A 20953-nucleotide genomic window follows, 5' to 3' on the forward strand; every position below is an offset into this window, starting at 1 on the left:
TAAATGGAGGTTAAATGTAAGTAGGATTTAAATCATTTGTCTTAAAAGGGCAAACACACTCTTTTCTTATTTAAAGCAGTTTGTAAATAACACATTCTATTCAATCTCCTACCGATAGGGGTCAGCTCCTTATAGATAGGTCTACTTTAAAAGTTATCTTCTCTTGGAAAAGGAGAGAAAGGGGTGAGAAAACAAAAGAAGTCAGAGATGTTTTTTAACCTGAAGCACAACAACATCCACCAAGATCCAATAGTAAAGGCAATAGGAAGTTGCAGGTGGGAGATCCAGGATTTACAGGCCATCTGGAAAGATTTGGCTTTTTTTGGACCTCATTTTCAGGCCTATTAGTGGTAACTCAGCACCAGGACCACAAGACTCAGGAAGCAACACGACTGTCCAGTCACATCCAGGACCAGAATGTAAGCCTGTATGAAATTGGCAAATAAACTACAAAGTGTGAGACTGCTTGATGCCATAGTCAAACCATAATCCTTATGTAATCAAAATATCCAGCTCTTAATTATTATCTAAATACTTATATACAGACTTATCTTGGCTTTTCCTGCATCTTAACCTTCCTAATGTATTACACTAGGATTTCTACAAAGAGAAAGGAAATGGAAAGAGGAGTTATATCCAGATTTAATGTTGCTTAGATTAACAATAACAACAACAAAAATACTAATTAATTACTAGATGTTTAGAAATAAACCCAGAGTTAATGTCAACAATGAGATTTGGAATTATCCTTTTTTAATCCTCTTTTCCCATTGTCCTAGATAAGGGAAGCACTGTTCATTCTCTAGGCAATGGAATAATTCAAAACTTAATCATAAATCTTAATCAACAGATTGGCTACTTTCTATGCAGGAGGACATTCAGCATAAATTTGGATTTGTTCGTCACGTTGATTAAATGAGATTCTGTAGGTAGATAGTACTATTATATTATCTTTGTATTACTCAGATCTAACAAAATTGCCCATCTTTTCCAAAAGTTATGGTCAGAAGATTTGGGAAGCAGTTCCAGCCGTGAATGTAGAGACATCCTCAGAGTGCTTTCCTTTCTTCTGACCGAGGGAGGCCAAATGTTATTTATAAACCCTCTCTGTGATTTGCTTCTATTCAGGAACAGTACCCCTTAAATTAAGTGGTTACCTCTGATTCTGGTGCTGGTTTTAAGTTTAATACTTTTTTAAGATTGGTACATGGCTGGGGAGTAGGAAAGACTACTCTATTGGCATTGGGAGAAAGTGGGATCTAATCATTCACAAAGCCTCAAGGGGAAAATACACAAACCCACAGGTAAATAAACCACTGCTCCTAAGGAAAACTAAAAATATAAACTCAATCTGAAACTCTTATCCTGTTAATTAGACATGAAGGTTAAAAGTCACAGCTCCAAGAAGCACACATTTTATTTTTTAAGTCTTTGGAAGTTCTAGAAAATAAAATCTCATAGAACCATCTTTTCCTTCCCTACACTTACTTTTGGATGTACATCCCCTTGTGCTTTGACTATCAAATATACTCAGAGGTGTTTGCAGGACTGGCTTTCAATGAACAGTAGGATTTGGCCAGAATGTTCCATACTGAAAGGAAAGGGAGAAGGCTTGGATTACCTGTTCCCCTTGACTCCCAGTTCCGGGGATGCCCATTGGCCCTTGGGGTCCCGCAGGTCCCAAATCCCCCTGTGTTGAAAATAAGAGAGAAATATAACAATAAACCTCATCCTTTCATACTTTGCTAATCTTGAATTATGCTGAATTGAAATCCATCTATAGCATAAAATGGTTCAACATAAAAAGTTAGAAAACTCTTTCTTTTAACCAGTTTATGGTTCAAGTTTGCCAAAGTAGTGAATGCTAGTTTCACTGTTTAGTCTAAATTGGTGACTATTTGCACCTGTTTGTATTTATCAGTCATTTTTCTCACAGGAACACAAAATTCCTAAATCGTTGTTATAATGACACAACTGCTTCCTGTTAGGATTATAACAAATATTTAAATGTATAATATTCATTGGGTACAAGAAAATCAGGATTTGAGAGAGAACTTGAAGAGAAATGTTTCAAAATTATCTAAATACCTTTCCCCTCCACATCTTATAAAAATATGCTTTAAAAATTAAGAAGTTATTTAAGGTAAATGCAACAGAACTGAAGAACCTCACCTTTCCTTTCTCTGAAATAAATTTGGGAAGCAAAGTGAGAGTTATCAGCAAGAAGAACACTATCATTCATTCTTTGTGTGTTTCAGCAGGTACCCGTGAGTGCCTATTATGTGCTAGGAATTATTCCAAACGCTGGGGAAGCAACAGTGACCTAAGCAGCCAAAAATCTCTGTTCTCATGGAGCTTACATTTTAGTGGGAAAAACAGAAGACAGTAAACAGGATAGATAAAATAAATAATATGTTAAAGAATGATAAGTGCTAAGCAGAAAGCTAAATCAGGGAAGGGGGGGGACAGCTACAATTTTGCATAAAGTGGCCAGAGATGACCTCACTGGAGACAGAAAATGAATCCAGTAGAAACATAGAAAAAAAGCATTCCAGGCAGAGTAAACATCCACTGCAAGGATGATGATGCCGGAACAGCCCAGAACAGCAAAGGCACAATGTGTTGCATATTTTATCCTATTTTTTATTTTTATGTTTTTAAAGCAGGCTCCATGCCCAATGTAGGGCTTCAAGTCACAACCCCTGAGATCAAGAGTCGCATGCTCTATCACCTGAGCCAGCAGGCCCCCCAGATATTCAAATGTCAGTTGTATTTAGGCTATATCAAGGTCCATAAACTTTTTCTTACAGGGTTGGATAGTAAATATTTTATTCTCAAGGACCGTAATAAGGTCTCTATCATAATTAACGAATGCTGCTTTGGTAGTGCAAAAGCAGCCCCAGCCAATACCTAAATGAACAGGTGTGCCTGTGTTCTAAAAACACTTTATTTATAAGAACAAGCAGCCAGCCCTAGTTTGCCAGTACCTGGGCTAAATAAATATGTTTTTATAAACAAATTTGTATCATCATTAGTAAATTAAACTAAACTCATGGAACCATAGTTCTGTTGTACTCAGTTCTCACTGCTCCAAAGGAAGAAAGAGCATCTTTACATATTTTTAGGAGCTAGAGCTACAACCAGGGCTGAGCGATTCAAGCCAAGAACTGTATTACAACTAAAATTGGTATAAGTCACTTTTTACCAGTATCTCTGCTATTTAAATACAGATATGTGGAAGAGACAGTTACCAGTAAATAAAAGAAACAAGTAATTCAAAACTGAAACACAAGACCCAAGATAATCATGAATCTAAGTCATTATTGTAATATATAAAATCTGATGGCATGCTTAGAAATTAACATACATGACTCCAAATTGATATGAATTCTGTTTTTTGCGCATTTCTTATATCCTCTCCCCCCTCTGCAGCTTTCTGTTCCCTCTGGTCTGTTGGGCCTTATCAGCCTCCAGCAGCTTCTATCAGCAGCCTCAATACCACTTCTAATCTGGGGACAATCTGTAGCTATTTTAAAGAAGACAAGTAACTAGTGAGAAAGAGACAAGCAATGGCAGGTAGGCCATGGTGTTGTGTTGAACATAAACGGTTTTGCAGGCTACCAGTATCAGATATGAACATTTTATGTAATGAACCAAGACAAAAGCAAGAGGAGTCTATAGCCATGTCTGAACACAGACAAAAACAAAAAACAACATCCAAACAACCTATTCATGGACAAATGATCACACATCCCCCTATTTGAGCTAAAATGAATGGCTATTTCTTTACCAATTATAGCTAAACCTGACTCCATTTTTCCCACCTCCTAGATAAGACTCATTAAAACATCCAATCTTAAAATTACCTCACCTTAAAAATACCTGCAGCGTCCAATCCAAACCCAACCTGTACTTTCTTGGACACTCCCCAAATCACCTAACACAAGCCCAAGTCCTATAAAGAAAACTTTCATCTTCTTACTGAGTAGTGATGGGTTCCCCATAGTATGTGGTCTTCCTCACTGTAATGAGTCTATAAAACCTAACTTTGTTCAACTATAGGTGGATCTCTGTTGGTCCTTGTAGGAGGGCACCAACGCTAGGTTTCTTAAATGAGTTCTCTTATTTTAGTCCCATTTTTTTTTAATTTTTTTTTAACGTTTATTTATTTTTGAGACAGGGAGAGACAGCATGAACGGGGGAGGGTCAGAGAGAGAGGGAGACACAGAATCAGAAACAGGCTCCAGGCTCTGAGCTGTCAGCACAGAGCCTGATGCGGGGCTCAAACTCACGGACCGCGAGATCATGACCTGAGCTGAAGTCGGATGCTTAACCGACTGAGCCACCCAGGCGCCCCAGTCCCATTTTTTAAAGTTTATTTAACTTGAGAGAGAAAGCAAACATGAGCGGGAGGAGGGGCAGAAAGAGAGGGAAAGAATCCCAAGCCAGACACAGGGCTCAATCTCACAAACCATGAGATCATGACCTGAGGTGAAATCAAGAGTCGGATGCTTAACTGACCGAGTCACACAGGTGCCCCAGTAATATTTTTTTGAGTGAGCATCTAAGGATGGACATGAACTTTCTGTAATAGGTCAAGTAAATATGTTTTTAAAAACTATTTTCTTTACTAAGAAGAGGTCTGTTTTGCTCATGTTTGTCTACAAAGCTGGTTGGCTGAAGATAGTTTTACTGGAAGTCAAAACCCAAATAAATGAGCCATTACTGTAAATATAAATGATGGGATTTTTCAAATCATAATTCATCCCACATAACAATAAACCCTGCATATACTTGATTCATAATAACCTGGATCCCTGTGTGATATGGTTGTCAGGTTGAATACAGTTCATAAATGTACATGCATAAAGAACAATGAATAAATAATAATTACACTGGTGCATCTTCCCTATCGTATACTCCATATGCAGTACCTTGTCCCCTTTGATTGACAGGCCTTGTAATCCCTGTGGGCCAATTGGTCCTTCAGAGCCTTTTTCACCCTAAAAATATATATGGGAGGAATATCAGTATACTAATAAAAATCAGGATTTAAAAACAGTTGAAGCATCCAAAGCATCCAAATTCACTATTCACTGCAAATGGGTCATTCTAGCGGACCCCAAGATTTGTAACTTGCAAAATACACATCATTAGGTTTAATACTATTAAATAGGGAGGAATCTATCCAAACAGAACATGTACGCAGCATCACTAACCTTGGAAAAGAACTCCATTCCCAATATAATCAGAAATATCTAGAAATGGGGGGCCTAATTAATCATATAGTACAACAAACTGAATCAATCCTCCACTCCCTCAACACTGATGCAGCTATAGGTCCATCACACAATGAACATTTGTCTCTCATATTAGAATATGAACTAACACTTGCTTGTACTGAATTACTTGTCATATGTTTTATATCATAATTTATAAACATTCATTGAAAATTTAGTTTGTGTGTGTGTGTGTGTGTATTTTTTAATATAATTTATTGTCAAATTGGTTTCCATACAACACCCAGTGCTCATCCCAACAGGTGCCCTCCTCAATGCCCATCACCCACTTTGCCCTCCCCCTGACCCCCCCCCATCAACCCTCAGTTTGTTCTCTGTATTTAAGAGTCTGTAATGGTTTGCCTCCCTCCCTCTCTGTTTGTAACTTTTTTTTCCCCTTTCCCCTCCCCCATGGTCTTCTGTAAAATTTCTCAAGATCCACAGATGAGTGAAAACATATGGTATCTGTCTTTCTCTGACTGACTTATTTCACGTAGCAAAATACCCTCCAGTTCCATCCACGCTGCTGCAAATGGCAAGATTTCATTCTTTCTCATTGCCAAGTAGTATTCCATTGTATATATAAACCACATCTTCTTTATCCATTCATCAGTTGATGGGCATTTAGGCTCTTTCCATAATTTTGCTATTAGTTTTTAGGAGAATTCATAGAAAATCTTCTTGGGTAGACTTCTATAGTCATGTGGCCTACGTGAATAGCTCTGGTCGTGATGGCATACCAACGAAATCATGACATTCTGTGCTTTTGTATGAAAAATAAACCATATAATCAATTAGAAATAGCTTTTGTTTCATGAATTTGTTTAAGCCAAGGGTAAAATCAAAGAACACTTGCAAGAAACCTAGGAAACAATAAACCTTCAAGTCCCTCTAGATTCATAATTTATTCGCTTAAGCTCTATATCAGTGCAAAGTAACCCCATGTAGCACATATAGAAAACTCCCCTTGGTCCTGCTGGTTGGCGAATGAGGTATTCTGACTAATGGTTTCTTCCAATCATTACCACAGAGTAAAATTATATACAATCAACCCTAAAATAACACTGAATATAATGTATTCTTTCTGGGATGAGAAAGAGGGTAACACAGTGCTGTGGGTTATTGTGAGTGTATTATTATAACATACAGTTGAACCTGTCACTAAGACACACCCTGCAATATGCTTCTTGTATTTCAATTATTCATTATTTATTTATTTATTCATTCATTTAAAATGTTTTTATTTATTTATTTTGAGAGAGAGAGACAGAGAGCATGTACACAGGGAAGGGGCAGAGAGAGAAAGGGAGAGAGAATCCCAAGCAGGCTCCACACTGTCAGCACAAAGTCTGATGTGGGGCTCAAAACCACGAACCATGAGATCATGACCTGAGCCAAAATCAAGAGTTGAACACTTAATCAACCAAGCCACTCAGGTGCCCCTCTTATTTATTTATTTATTTATCTTAAAAACCCCCACAGATTGTAAAGAGAAATAACCCTGGATATTTGAATTTCCCAGGTTGTTTGGACTACACAAAAACAGAAATTTTCTATATGCCAAAAAAAAAAAAATCAAGAAAGTATGTATTATAAAACTTCCTGAAATGTAGTGCTAATTTGCTAACATCTGTCTTCTGAGAGTGATACTCTGATTAAGTCAGGGCATTAGTAATGTCCCTTTTATCCTACATATTATTTCCACTTATTGTGACAAATTAAAGTCTGCTAGTTAATGAGGGCCTCTTTTAAAATTCAACCCAGCAGTCACAACTTAGTGTAAATTAGGTTTTAACTAATTGATTTCCCTCTAGTGGAGATTCAGTTTCTCATAGACAATAGAATATTGATCATGGTGGAAAAGGCTAAGAATGAGATGCAATTCTAGAGCTGAGGCTATACTGAGAAGGTGAGATCTTAGCAATCTGACTGACTAAAGTGGAAATTCTTAGACACTTAAGAAAACAGCATGTGCAGGGCACAGGGTGGCTCAGTTGGTTAAGCATCCAACTCTTGATTTCGGCTCAGATCATGATCTCATGGTTAGTGGGTTCAAGCCCACACTGGGCTTCATGCTGGCAATGCAGGGCCTGCTTGGGATTCTTTCTCTCTTTCTCTTTCAAAAATAAATAAACACAAGAAGAAAGAAAAAGAAAGAAAGGAAGAAAGAAAGAAAGAAAAGGAAGGAAGAGAAGGAAGGAAGGAAGGAAGGAAGGAAGGAAGGAAGGAAGAAAAAGAAAAGAAAAGAAAAGAAAAGAAAAGAAAAGAAAGAAAGAAAGAAAGAAAGAAAGAAAGAAAGAAAGAAAACAAACAGCATGTGCTTCCCTGGGCGGTGCATGTGTGCATGCATGTGTGTTTGGGGAAAGACTTTAGAAAGAAGGAAAAAGAACCCCCAAATGTTTTCTTAGTTACTGAAATTTTGTTGATGCTGCCCAAAGTGTCTTGGAAAATCATTTCCTGTGTGGCCTTTGGTAGATTGTGGGTAAGTAGCCTAGACCAGAGGTCAGCAAATTATAGCCCATTGGCCAAATCCAGCTCAGGGCTTACATTTTTTGGCAAATACAGCTTTACTGGAATACAGTCACGCTCACTCATTTATACGGAGCTGATGACTGTTTTCATGCTACAACAGCATAAGTTAAGTAGTTGCAACAGACACCATGCTGCTCACAAAGCCTCAAATATTTATTATCTTTCCCTTTATGGAAAAAGTGTGCCAACCCCAGAGGGTTCCTCAAGGAACCAAGGTTCCCAGGGGAACTTGAGCACCAAGAATTATATATGGGAAGCAATAGAAGCATTTAAATTCTCATTTGCCAGGTAAAAGGTATGTTTTTCATAGTTTTTGCTCCTTATTATAACAAGGTAATTCCAGTGCCCTCCTCCCTGCTATATTTCCTTTCTTATTATGCTAATGACAATGTGATTACAAATTCGTTTATTAGTTTCTTATCTATGTTTCACAAAACAAAGCTGTGAATAAAGTTCTATGGTAGCTACGCTTGATAACTTCTGGGCATAACGATGCTATTTATCACTGTGGCTTTAATGACTATAGATTACTTTAAGAGAGTTTTCTCATTTCACATGCAATAATTATATGAAGTAGAAGTCTGTCAATTAGTTATTTATAATTGCAAATTTCACCAGAGTTTCATGTTAAGGAAAAACTTACATCTTCCTTCATTTAATAGGGTGAAGGTAGTCAGGAAAATACTTGACTTCTGGTAATTGGCTAGGACCCATTTTTTTAAAGTTATAAATCACGACCATGCAAGGCAAAGCATTTTTTCATAGTACGGGAGGTGTTGTTACCTTTGGCCCTGGAAATCCTTCTCCTGGTAAGCCCCTCTCTCCTGGTGCTCCCTCAGGACCGCGGGGACCCTGTTTGGATAAGAGGGAATGAGGAACAGGAAAAGAGAAAGAAAGAGAGAATGGGAAGTGGGGAGAGAGATAGGAGGAAGAAGGAAGAGAGAAAATGGTTATATTTTAGTTCACATGGGCATGCAATGATATAGTCCTATTTATGTTGTTAGTGAGAATCCTAGTAAATTCCATACTGATCAGCAGAATTGTAGAGTTGTGAAGAAGAATATTCCCATTGTATTACTCATTCCATTTGATTGGCATAAGATGTTCTATTCTGGTGTCCTCATATTAGAGGAAAATGGAAATTAAGTGATGCTTCGGAATAAGGATTAGGAAATAAGTCCTTTGAGGGAAGTCTAAAAATCTAGCCACTGTGTGGCCTGGAGAAGGTTGCTGAGTGATTAAGTAATTTAAAAACATCAGGGGAGCCCTGTGAAGAAATCACTGCACAGCTGCTTTAAAACATCGAATTCTGTTTACATGTGTTTTAATTTCTATCCTGACAAATTTGGATTCAAACTTGAATTCTTGAATTCTTTCGAGGACTGGTTGAGTCCACTGGGGGTTTATGTGCAAATAGGAATCTTGATAGAATCATGCAGAGGAAGCATGGTTTTTGATCTCAGTGATTCAAATTAAAAAGTCCATGTAACCATTGCTCAGAAAGGCAGTCAGATGGTGAAGAGTTCTCACATAAGTAAAGAGAAACAACACACTCTCTGGCTTTGAAGTGGACTGGCAGGAAACAAACTGATTGAAAAAGAAAAGACAACAGCAAGATATTCAATTAAAGTGGAAATTTTAAAAAGCTACAAATTTTCCCTCTCTTTATTCTTGGCCAGAAGGCATAAAAGTAGAAAAGGAACTAACAACAAGAACCTTAGAAGCACAGATAGGAGCTTTTCCTCTAATGGATGTAAAAGAAAAATAATGAGGGCTTGCTTGCCAGAAAGTGAGCCTAGGACAGAACAAAGTCTACCGAGTTGCCCAGCAGCTCCAAAGCCAGCAAACGGCAGACACTGTGAATGATCTTCGGGCTTGATACACAGTAATCCGGGATAATTTAAGAGGTGCTTTCTACTGAGCCTGGGAGCAGAGCTAGGATTCAGCATTATGCTAATCAGTGACTGATCACAGTTATAGATTTATAAAAAAGAAAGCTAATTGTATCCCGTGTTCAAATTTTTTTTGCCTTCCCCTATTATTGTATATTTTAAAAGACAGTCTTCTTCAGTATTTATGCATAACCAATTTCATAAAGACTTTAATTAAAGAAAAAAGCTAACATTTAATTCAATTTAAATTGCTATGCTTATGGGAAACCTAGCTTTTAAGAGTCCAAGACCTTAATCAAAGCACTAATATCCATGATAGCTTACTCTAACGTTAGAGTGATTAACTAGGGGAAAAATAAATATAAGCATGAAAACTAGATTGCAAATAAAAGAGTAAGTGCCTAGCTAACATCATATGCTTTAACCAAAAAAAACAAATTGACAAATGATTCCTCTTCCCCAATGATAAAACAAATGAAAATAACACAATTTACATTCAATGCAAAGAAGTCTTTTTCCAGTTCACTCAATTTTTTCCATTCATTCAGCAAATACTGACCAAATGCCTAGTAAGTGCCAGGCAGTGTGCTAAGTTCTGGGAACAGCAGACAGACCTGCTCCCTGGTCTCCTAGAGCTTACAGGCTTTCCTGACAATTATACTGTCATATGGACTGAGGGTCAAGTCCCAGCTCGGCTATGTGTTAGCAGTGCGAACTTCGACAAAGAACTTAATCTCTCTAAAGTTCAGCGTCCTCATCATGATGGTGGTAACAATAGTACCTACCAGAACCATGAGTATTAATATATGGGTTAGGTCAGAGAGACTTAAAGCTCTTACATATTGAGCACTTAATAAACATCTGCCCTCACTATCGAAATTATTTTATTTGAATCTTGTGATGGTGAAGAATGTCCTTTCAGGGCATTATGAATAAGTTAGCCTCAGGGTGAATGGTTTACAGTAAGCAATATGGAGAGAGGGCTGCTACGAGGCATAAACACCCAACCCTCCTTTCATCTCTGCATTTCTAGAGTACACCAGCCAAGATGAGACTGAAAACATTGGAGGCTTTGATGAGCCATGTGTTCCAAGCTGCAGAGAACAGAGAACTAATACTTGTGAGTAATTGCTTAAAGGCATTTAAAACAACAGTGATCCAAAATTTAATTATTGCCAACCGTCAGAGGAACAGTCTGTATCATCAGAGTATTCTCATATTTTACAGCAAAGCAGAATGAAAGGTGACTGCTTGGTTAAGAGAAAGAGCAGGTACTCGGGTAGATGAACTATACTTTACTACGACAGAACCCATGGATTATTTCTAAAAGACAGAAATGCTTCTATAAAAAACTCACAGTGTCCTTTTCAAAAGCATGAAAATCAATTATAATTATGGCATACTTATTTGATTTCTCATGAATGCCTCTAATAAAAAAAATATAAGGACTGTTATTATCAGTTAACACAGTCTGATCAGTGAAATGCTTTATTTGAGACATTAATGTGGTAAAATGTGATCATCCATTATCATATTACTTTTCTTAATAATCTCACTAGTGTAGATAATCAGTAAAAGTGGCTTTAATATACATTTCAAGCATTAAAAATAACTGTGCTAAATAATAATAAAAATTGCCCATAATATTCAAACAGTACTGTTTATATAATTTTTAACTTCAAAGTATTTATAGTTCTACTTTAGTGGGTATTTTTTACTAACAATGTTCTCAATATCCTTGTACAAAAAGAAAACAACAAACAAACAAAAAAAACCTGACACCGTTTGAAATCATCCAGACAAAGAAACAAAGGTAAGAGACTTTCAGCAGAACCTTTCTCAGTCCCAAGGTAAGTCTTTATGTTACTTCTAAATAATTCAGAAACTCAGTGTTGGATTTTTATTATGACATTTTGGTACAACATTTGCATACATTATTTGCAATCCTCCTCATCTTTGTAATGATTTCAGTTCCCACTTGAACTGCAGACTTCATGGTGTCTTTCTGATTTGTATAATTGTGGCTTAGAAAACAAACAAACAAGAACTTCATGTTCTAGCAATATTGTGTAAACTCTTTAGCTATAAACAAAAAGGCAAGTAATACAAATTTTCTTTAAAATAAATTTTAAAGGCAGAGCTGAAATCCAAAAATAAATAGGTGAGGGAAGTCACAGGGCTCCAAAACAAAAAGAGCTGAACGCTAGGGTAGTGCGCATAGAAACTGATGCTGTGGTTGTTCTGGGTGGAAACGTGTGGTCGTATGGTGGAAATAAGTCTAGAAAACCTACGACAGAGAACCAGGAGCAAAGATTTTGGCTCACTCAAAGGAGAATGAGGAGAGTATTAGACCTGAGATCCCCACAGAAAGCTAGGACCTTCAAAGTTACTTACATATTGTCAATGAAAGGGCTGGGTTGAGAAAAAAGCCATTTAGTCAACACAGCGATATGAAAGACAAGAATCTTGTCTACCCTCACTTAGGCTCTAAATGGGCCTAAAAATTCCAAGCCTGCTCCAGTGCTGTGTATGGGTTTGTAGTTTTAACTGCCATCATATAGGTGATCCAGGAACACCTAGTCAAGACATTAGTATCAAGGATATCCGAGGAGTACCTAAGAGGTGTACGTGCAAATTCCTCTCAAATACCCTCCACCCAGAACACTTAAGATTTTCACAGGTAAAGACCTGATGACCATGAATTCAGATGCCAGAGTATAAAACATATAAGAAAACAATTGACAATGAATAAAAGTGAGCCTATATAACATAAATTTTCCCCAAAATGTCAAATAATAAAATTATAAAATAGAGACCAAAAAATGGTCTCTTTGAATGCTTAATGGTCTAATAATAGGAATATAAAATACAAGAAGAGAATATTACACTAAAAATATAAGTATAGTAAAACAATTATTAAAAAATGAATTCAAGGGATGCACAGATGGCTCAGTCAGTTAGGCGTCCGACTTTGGCTCAGGTCATGATCTCATGGTTCATGGGTTCAAGCCCCACATCGGGCTCTTTGCTGACAGCTCAGAGCCTGGGGCCTGCTTCAGATTCTGTGTCTCCCTCTCTCTGCCCCTCCCTTGCTTGTACTCTGTCTCTCTCTCAAAAATAAATAAACATTAAAAAAAATTTTTTTAAATAAATAAAAAAATCAGTGTGTGGGTCTGTATCTGGGTTCTCTATTCTATTCCACTGATCATGTTTCTATGATGTCAGAACTGCACAGTCTTGATTGCTGTAGTTATGTGAATAAATCTTAAACCCTTTCTTCAACTTTATTCTTCTTTTTGCAAATTGTTTTAATTATTCTAGCTCCTTTGCCTTTCCATACAGATTTTAAAATAATCTTGTCCATACCTTTAAAAAAATCTTACTGGGATTTTTTAAAAGGCTTGCATTAAACCTTATATCAATTTAAAGAGATTGACAGCTTTATGATGTCAAGTCTTCCAATCAATGAATATGGTATGTCTCTCAATTTATTAAATATTCTTTTATTTCTTTCATTAGTGTTTTGACGTTTTCAGGATATAAAGCTTATACATGTTTTATTAAATTTATACCCAAGTATTTCTATTTTTAATGACTATAAATTCTATTGTATTTAAAATTTTTATTTCTATGTGTCTGTTACTAGAATATAAAAATAAAGTTGATTTTGCCTGTTCTATCTAGAAGACTGGTTTGATTTTTTGTTTTTACAGTTCCACATCATATGGCATTTGCCCTTCTCTGTCTGACTTATTTCAATTAGTGTAATGTCCTCGAAGTCAATCCATGTTGTTGCAAATGGCAAGACTTCATTCTTTTTTATGATTGAATAGTAATCCATTATATATATATCCAATAGTAATCCATCATATATATGTGGATATACTCTATAAATATATCACAATTTCTTTATCCATTTATCCATCAATGAACACTTAGTTTGTTTCCCTATCTTGGTTATTATAAATAGCAATGAACATGGGATGCATATGTCTTTTCAATATATTAGTGACTTTATTTTCTTTGAATAAATACCCACAAGTGGAATGGCTGGATCATATGGTAATAGAATTTTTAATTTTTTGAGGAATCTCCATACTGTTTTTCACATTGGCTATACAAATTACATTTCCATCAATAGTGCATGAGGGTTCCCTTTTCTCCACATTCTCAACAATACCTGTTTTCTTGTACTTTTGATAATAGCCATTGTAGCAGGTGTGAGGTGATATCTCATTTTGATTTTGATTTGCATTTCTCTGGTAACTAATGATGCTGAGCATCTTTTCATATACCTGTTGCCCATCTGTACGTCTTCTTTGGTAAAATGTCTGTTCGACTCTTCTGCCTGTTTTTTAATTGAATTTTTGTGTTATTGTTGAGTTGTATGAGTTCTTTACATATTTTTGATATTATCAGATATATGATTTGAAAATATTTTCTCCCATTCAGTAGATTGCCTATTTTGTTGATGTTTTCCTTTGCTGTGCAGAAGCTTTTTAGTTTGATATAGTCCCAACTTGTTTATTTTTGCTTTTGTTCCTTTTACTGTTGGTATTAAATTCAAAACATTATTGCTAAGACCTGTGTCAGGGAGATTACTGCTTATGTTTTCTTCCAAGAGTTTTATGATTTCAGGTCTTACATTCAAGACTCAAAGCCATTTGAGTTCATTTTTGTGTATGGTGGAGGATGGTGGTCCACTTTCATGCTTTTGCATGTGGCTGTCCCATTTCCCCAACACCATTTATTAAAGAGACTGTCCTTTCCCCATTGTATATTCTTGGCTCCTTTGTTGGAAATTAATTGGCCATATATGTGTGAGTTTATTTCTAGTCTCTCTATTCCATTCCATTGGTCTGTGTGTCTGTTTTTATGCCAATACAATACTGTTTTGATTACTATAGCTTTGGAATATATTTAGAAATCAGAAAGTGTGATACCTCCACCTTAGTTCTTCTTTCTCAAGATTGCTTTGGCTATTAGGATCATTTACGGTTCCATACAAATTTTAAGATTGTTCCATTTCCATGAAAAATGCCATTGGAATTTTGATAAGGATTGCATTGAATCAGTAGATTGTTTTGGGTAGTATGGACATTTTAACAATACTAATTCTCCCAATCCAATACAGTTGTTTTAATTTGTACCTCAGTGAGTTAGTTACTATTCTTTTCTGGGAGAATAATGATTACTTGAAAAGTTAAGAGAATTTCTATACTAGAATAGTCATGTTTTATTCATTTCTTCTCCAGATTTCTTGATAGAAACACTTTTTTTTTTCTTCTGCAAAAATAGTAAACTTCAAAGCTACATAAGTTAGAAGCTGCAAATAACACAGGTATCACCTGTCTACCTTCATCAATCCTACCCATAAATTAGCTTATGAACAAGGTCCTATTCTCAGTAATTTTTCATGGTTACAGGAAAGTCAGTTACAAAGTATAGACCTATGCCTAAATCCAGTTCTCCTATATCCTAGGAAATTTTGACACATGAGATCTCTTTCCTTCTTGGACAAGCTGATCAATCTTGTAAGAGATTATGGTAAGAGAAAGCCAGTCGTATATGTCACATGTGTATGCGTGTGGTTCTATCAAGTGGTATGAAAAATAACACTCATATCTGGTCCTTGCATATTTATTGTCTTTTGCTGTCCCAAAGATACAAGATGGCTTAATTTAACCACTTAGTCTAACTACAAAGAGCAAATAAGAACTGTATTTGTCCTTTTTATTCCATCTAGAATTTCTTGATACTTACTGGCTGGCCTGGTTCACCAATGCCAATCGGTCCTGGAGCTCCTGTTCTTCCTTCCTGACCTCTTTCCCCCTAAGAGAAAGAAATAATCAAATGAAGGTTTGAGTTTTTAAATAAAGAATAAACATACCACAAGATACTCTGGAGATTTCAACAAAAATAATGGCTAAATAGTCAAACTTTTCACATTCATAAAGATAAAAAAAATTCTGGAGGAGGAAAAATGGTTTGAATTTAAGTGAACATTACTTTTAGCTTTCAGAAGCTATTGTGTAGTATTTGGCAGGATAGACTCTATTCGATTCATTTTTGGTTACGGAGATGACCAAGCAAACAATGCTTGTGCCGTTCCCTGCCCCCCTTGCCACCATCCTGGAATGTTACCCACTCTGTTCCATTTTACCTCTCTTTTCAATTCTATTTCACACTTGATCTCCTTCAGAATCCTTGTCCGATAACTCTGCCAATATAAACTCCACTTTCTCTAGAGTCTCAATATGCTTATTGTTTAAATACCATCCGTGGTGATACTTGACTTCATTAGAAGTGCACTGTTTTGTGCTGCTCTCTGTTTTATTCCTGCAACAAAGTCTTATTGTCCCAATGACATAGAAAAGCCATTTAAAATAAGCACTTTTGCTCTGTGACATCCTACATGATGCAGAGCACTCCAACATGTTGGATGTTCCAGTACTTTCTAGTTCCCTAAAAACCTTTCTATCAACACTTACTTGTTCAGTGTTGTGGTCCTCCTGGTTTCTGCCCTTCTATGCTTCTTTAGTGTGAGAAGATGATAGTTTATGTGTTAAGATGCTTCACGTCCCAGTAACAATTTTGCATGTTAACATTTACATTCCATGAAATTAATAGAACTAGATGTACATTGGCAATAAGGTGGGTATTTATTTGGAGACAAGACAAATTTTTCATACCAATCAAATAAAAAATACATTGATTTTTCTTGTGGTAACTGCCCCTGCCTGGAGCACTGCAGTGTCCAAGAACCCAGACTGTAAGTACCTTCTGCAGGCAGCCTCTTTGTATCTAGAGGGTAAGGTTGAGTGGATTCAAATCATAGCTTCTCCAGCCCAACAATAAAGTTAATACTCATAAATAGGGAAAAAGACAAGAATCTTTACCTTAATTCCTTGCTGTCCAATACCGGGGGCTCCTGGAGGACCATGAGGACCAGGGGGACCTGGTTCACCCTACAAGAAGAAACAGTTATATGTTAGGTCAACTCAACAGTATTTGTTGAACAGCTCTTAGAGCATAGTGCTGTGGTAGGAATTTTGAGGGCAACAGTGAAATCTAGAACACAGTCACTGCCCTCAAAGTGTTTGTAATCCAGCTGGAAGGACAACAAGACTCAGGGTTGAATTAACCACTGAACACAGTAGTCACAATGTCTAGGGTCCATGAAAATGTTTCCATTTTAATGTTTAAAATCAGAATACAAATTTTAAAAAAATAATGAATATATGACAATGAATTCATTCTGGATTAAATTTGTCTTTATCCCAATTCAGTTGTAATGTATAATTTTTAGCTTTTTTTTTTTTAAATGGAAGAAGAGGCCCGCAAAAGCAAACGTTTTCAGGATGCATGTTGCACTGCAGCCCTCACTTGTTGTTCAGCAAGTCTTTATTATGTGCTTCTGACAGACACGTTTGTCTCCTACCCAATGATCATCTCCTGCCCTCTTTCCTTCCCTGCTGTTGGAACTCTGATCTGTTCATGTCAATGGAAAGCTGTTCTTTATACTCAGGGTCACAGGATGAATAATAATTGGTTTAATGCAAATCTACCATCTCCTGTTCCTTTGCCACTGGTTGGTTCTTTGGCTCAGTACCAACCAATGAGATGTGGTGACATTATTAGGTGCAAAGAGAAAAGATTTTGCCCCTGCCTCTTCTTTCCTACTTGGAGATGCGATAGGTATCTTGTAAATTTGAGGCAGCCAATCTCTTGGCTGAATGCCAACCATTGAAGAGGACCATGCAGAAAAACATTTTTAAGTGCCTGGCTCCTGGAAAACCTCATTGAACTTGATCAAACAAAACCTCATTGAGCTACCCACCTTCAAACCTTCTGTTTACTAGAAGTGGCTATTGATTACAATCTCTTTTTTTAATTTGTTTCTGTTTACAGAAATAACACACCTTCATTATAGGAAATTTGCCACATATTGAAAGGCATACACACATAGAAAATTTTAACTTATCTGTCTATAGCTACTATTAATTTCTGGGGCATTTCCTTCTAGTTCTTTATGTACACACATACCTCTAATTTATGGGAAGGAAGGTTTCTGAATACTGTTGTGTTTGAGTTAATGAATACTTGCTATTTAAAATTTCATCCAACTTACAGATTTCTCTCTTCTCTTCAACCTTGTATCAATTAACCGTAAAATGGGGCAAGAAGTTGAAACAATCCTTCTCCAGATTGAGGGAAACAAAAGAATTTTCACCAATGTTAAAGCCTCAATTTTCCCTGGAGGCTTGTGATTTTTGAAGGGGACTCTTTAGTGACTAAAGCAATTTCTATTGATATGGTAGAGGCCTTACTTTAAGGAAGTCTATGGGCTTTAATCAATTGTAAAGGGGGGAAAGAAGAGACAGGAAGAAGGGTCAGAGTCAAATCAGCCCCCCAAAAGATAAGCCCAGGCTCAAAATCATAACAAAGAAAACCTGTCTCAAAATCAGTTGATTGTGAGAGTTTATGATGCTTTGGCATTTAAGTGGCTTGTATCTAAAGGTATCTTCCTTCAGTTCATTCTTGTAATAAGTCAATCTGGCAGATAAATAAACTTGCATTTTTCCCTTAAAATCAAAGTTTTACGATTTTTTCTATGCATATTAAATTTTCTGGAGCAGCCAGATAATTGCCATTCTTATTTTTCACATGTTCTTGGCCTTGGAATTTCTCCATGTATAATATCAGACATAAAGGCTCTCCCAGATTTGAAGCTGTCTTCTTGATATCAAAGTTTGATTTAAGTACTAGAGAATATTCAGTTTCCTAATGTAGGTTCAAAATTTTCATTTCAAAGAATCTTTTCCCTACAACTTCTTGTGCTACATACATCCTTAATCCGTGTGAATGGGTGACAGCTTCCGTCACTCAGCAAAGGAATAGCAAGCATTTACTATGTGGACAGTAAAGAAGTAAGTATAGAAAAGTTTAGGACATAGTCCCTAAACCCAAAGGACTAGTCTAAGAGGTAAAACACACCATTAAAATAATAATAACATAAGGCCTTAAGTTCCCTTTTTCTATTCATTCCTTGCCCCATTTGTATTTGTTTGGTTCTAAAATGGATCCGAAGGCTTTTAAATATTATGTTATACTATATTATATTAATTATATTATATTATACTGTATTATATTATATTCATAGTATATACTATTATATTATATTATATGTTATATATTATTATATATTATATAATTTATATTATATTATATTATATTATATATAATTATATAATATTATATATTATGTATCACTTTTCTGTATGTTTGATCTAAAATAAATAAGAGCACGGGTTGGTGAGAAGGTTTCCTCTAACTAGGGACATTGTTAACTTGAAATGTGTGTATCAGGAAAATCAATAGGAGAGCAACTATCTTACCCTGAAACCCATGAGTTTCCTTTAGCCTTGGTCAAGTACCCATAGCAACTGAACAATTTCTCTATATTGCTTTTTTTAGGGAAGTTACAGGGATCTGAAGGTTATAAAGGAATCTCTTTCCCTTTCCTCAACACAACTCAGTAGCAACACATCTTCACATTTCAGTTGCGTGAATTTACTTCTCAGGAGCTTAGCACCTCCACATAGGCCTGCAGACCAGCATTGGCTTACAATCAATGTTTATCCCTTTCATACTTCTCCTTCCCCTTTCCTACAAAGTTTCCTGAGGTGGTAAAGAAAGTGGTCCTGATTGTAACATAGCATTGCTGGGTAAGAGAACAGGAAGAGAAGAATCATTGAGAATACTCACAATGATTTTCTGGAAATTCACCAAGGCAACATAGCCCTGGTAAGCCTCCAGGCTTGATTCCTTTTCTGCCATTATTTCTACCACCCTTCACCAATAAGCACAAATACACAGAGAAAGGTTGAATGGCCTCAGTACTACTTGTTATTTCTCAACTTCACTTTCTTTGACCATCAGAGGCATATACAAAGAAGATTGAGTTAAAGTGGATAGCCCTGGAGGTGGTCTGTTTCACATGACTTTCATATGAGTGTAAGCATGTGTAGGGGCATAGAGGAGGCTGGGTAAAACACTTTGGTCTTTCTCAGAAATTAAGGATGCTAGGAGCACCTGGGTGGCCCAGTTGGTTAAGCATCTGACTTTGGCTCAGGTCACGATCTCGAGCCCCACACCATGATGGCTCAGAACCTGGAGCCTGTTTTGGATTCTGTCTTTCCCTCTCTTTCTGTCCCTCCCCTGCCTGCACTCTGTCTTTCTCTCTTTCTCTCAAAAATAAATAAACATTAAAAAAATTAAAAAAAAAAGAAATTAAGGATGTCTGTGCTATGGGCCTCAACATCGAAGGAAGCCAATGTTTAATAAAACCTAGCATTTCTAAGCACTGCCCTGACACTTTATATACGTTATGTCACTTAATCTTCTAACAATTTTAGGAAATGGGTATTTTTCCCTATTTTATAATTTAGGATATAATCACTACTTTTTAATCAATTTTTCAGTATGCATAGAATCACAGAAAAAAAAAACATGGCTTTTTTCATTCGGTCTAGTTGAATTCTGGCTCTATAATTTACTAACAGTTTGAGCTTTTGCAAGATCTCCATATGCAAAATGAGGATAATTATATCTACCTTGCAGAGTTGTTGAGAGGATTCAAGATATTATCTATAAAACATCTAAGTCATAACTAATTATATGATCACTATTTAATATGTGTAGATTCAATTGTTATTCATCAGACTTTCACTGAGTACCACCCTCATACTGAGTACCCAGTTACATAATTATAGACATAAATCAGATCACACCTGTACTTTGCAGACACTTACAATCTGGCTGGAGAGGCAAATGAATATAAAAGAAAATATAAGCGTGTGAATTAGCTATAATAAAGATATTAACAGAGGATGATAGACTCTGTGACACAAGTGTTTAATTCTGCCTTAAAGAATGAGAAAAGTTTGAAATAGTAGAGGAGATATTTTCTCTGAACCAAAAAAAAGTAGGAATCATATCTAATCTGGCATAAAAGAAGAGGAACAAAAGTTAAGGAAAAGGAAAGTGTTTGAGGCATAAAATGATGTGAAACGTTCTGGGGACAATAAACAGCTCTGTGGGCTCAAACGGACAGAAATAAGGCAACAATAGGGTCACTGTCTAGAGTAGAGCCATCCACTAGAAATATACAATGAGCCCCATATGTAATTTTATTTATTTTTTCACATATGTAATTTTAAATTTCCTAGTAGTCACCTTAAAAAAAAT

At 36.2% G+C, this 20953-nt stretch overlaps 1 protein-coding gene across 1 annotated transcript in view; it reads right to left on the bottom strand.

Moving 5' to 3' along the window:
- Nucleotides 1-20953, bottom strand: part of COL28A1 (collagen type XXVIII alpha 1 chain) — a 174579-nt gene that overhangs the window by 106352 nt on the left and 47274 nt on the right. The window contains exons 12-16 of the mRNA XM_042918489.1: nt 16603-16671; nt 15467-15535; nt 8595-8663; nt 4935-5003; nt 1622-1690 (exon numbers count right to left, since the gene is read on the bottom strand). Of these exons, the coding sequence (XP_042774423.1) occupies nt 1622-1690; nt 4935-5003; nt 8595-8663; nt 15467-15535; nt 16603-16671 (345 nt within the window). The remainder of the gene's footprint in view (nt 1-1621; nt 1691-4934; nt 5004-8594; nt 8664-15466; nt 15536-16602; nt 16672-20953) is intronic.

The sequence above is a fragment of the Panthera leo genome, chromosome A2, assembly GCF_018350215.1.
Source record: "Panthera leo isolate Ple1 chromosome A2, P.leo_Ple1_pat1.1, whole genome shotgun sequence".
NCBI lineage: Eukaryota > Metazoa > Chordata > Mammalia > Carnivora > Felidae > Panthera > Panthera leo.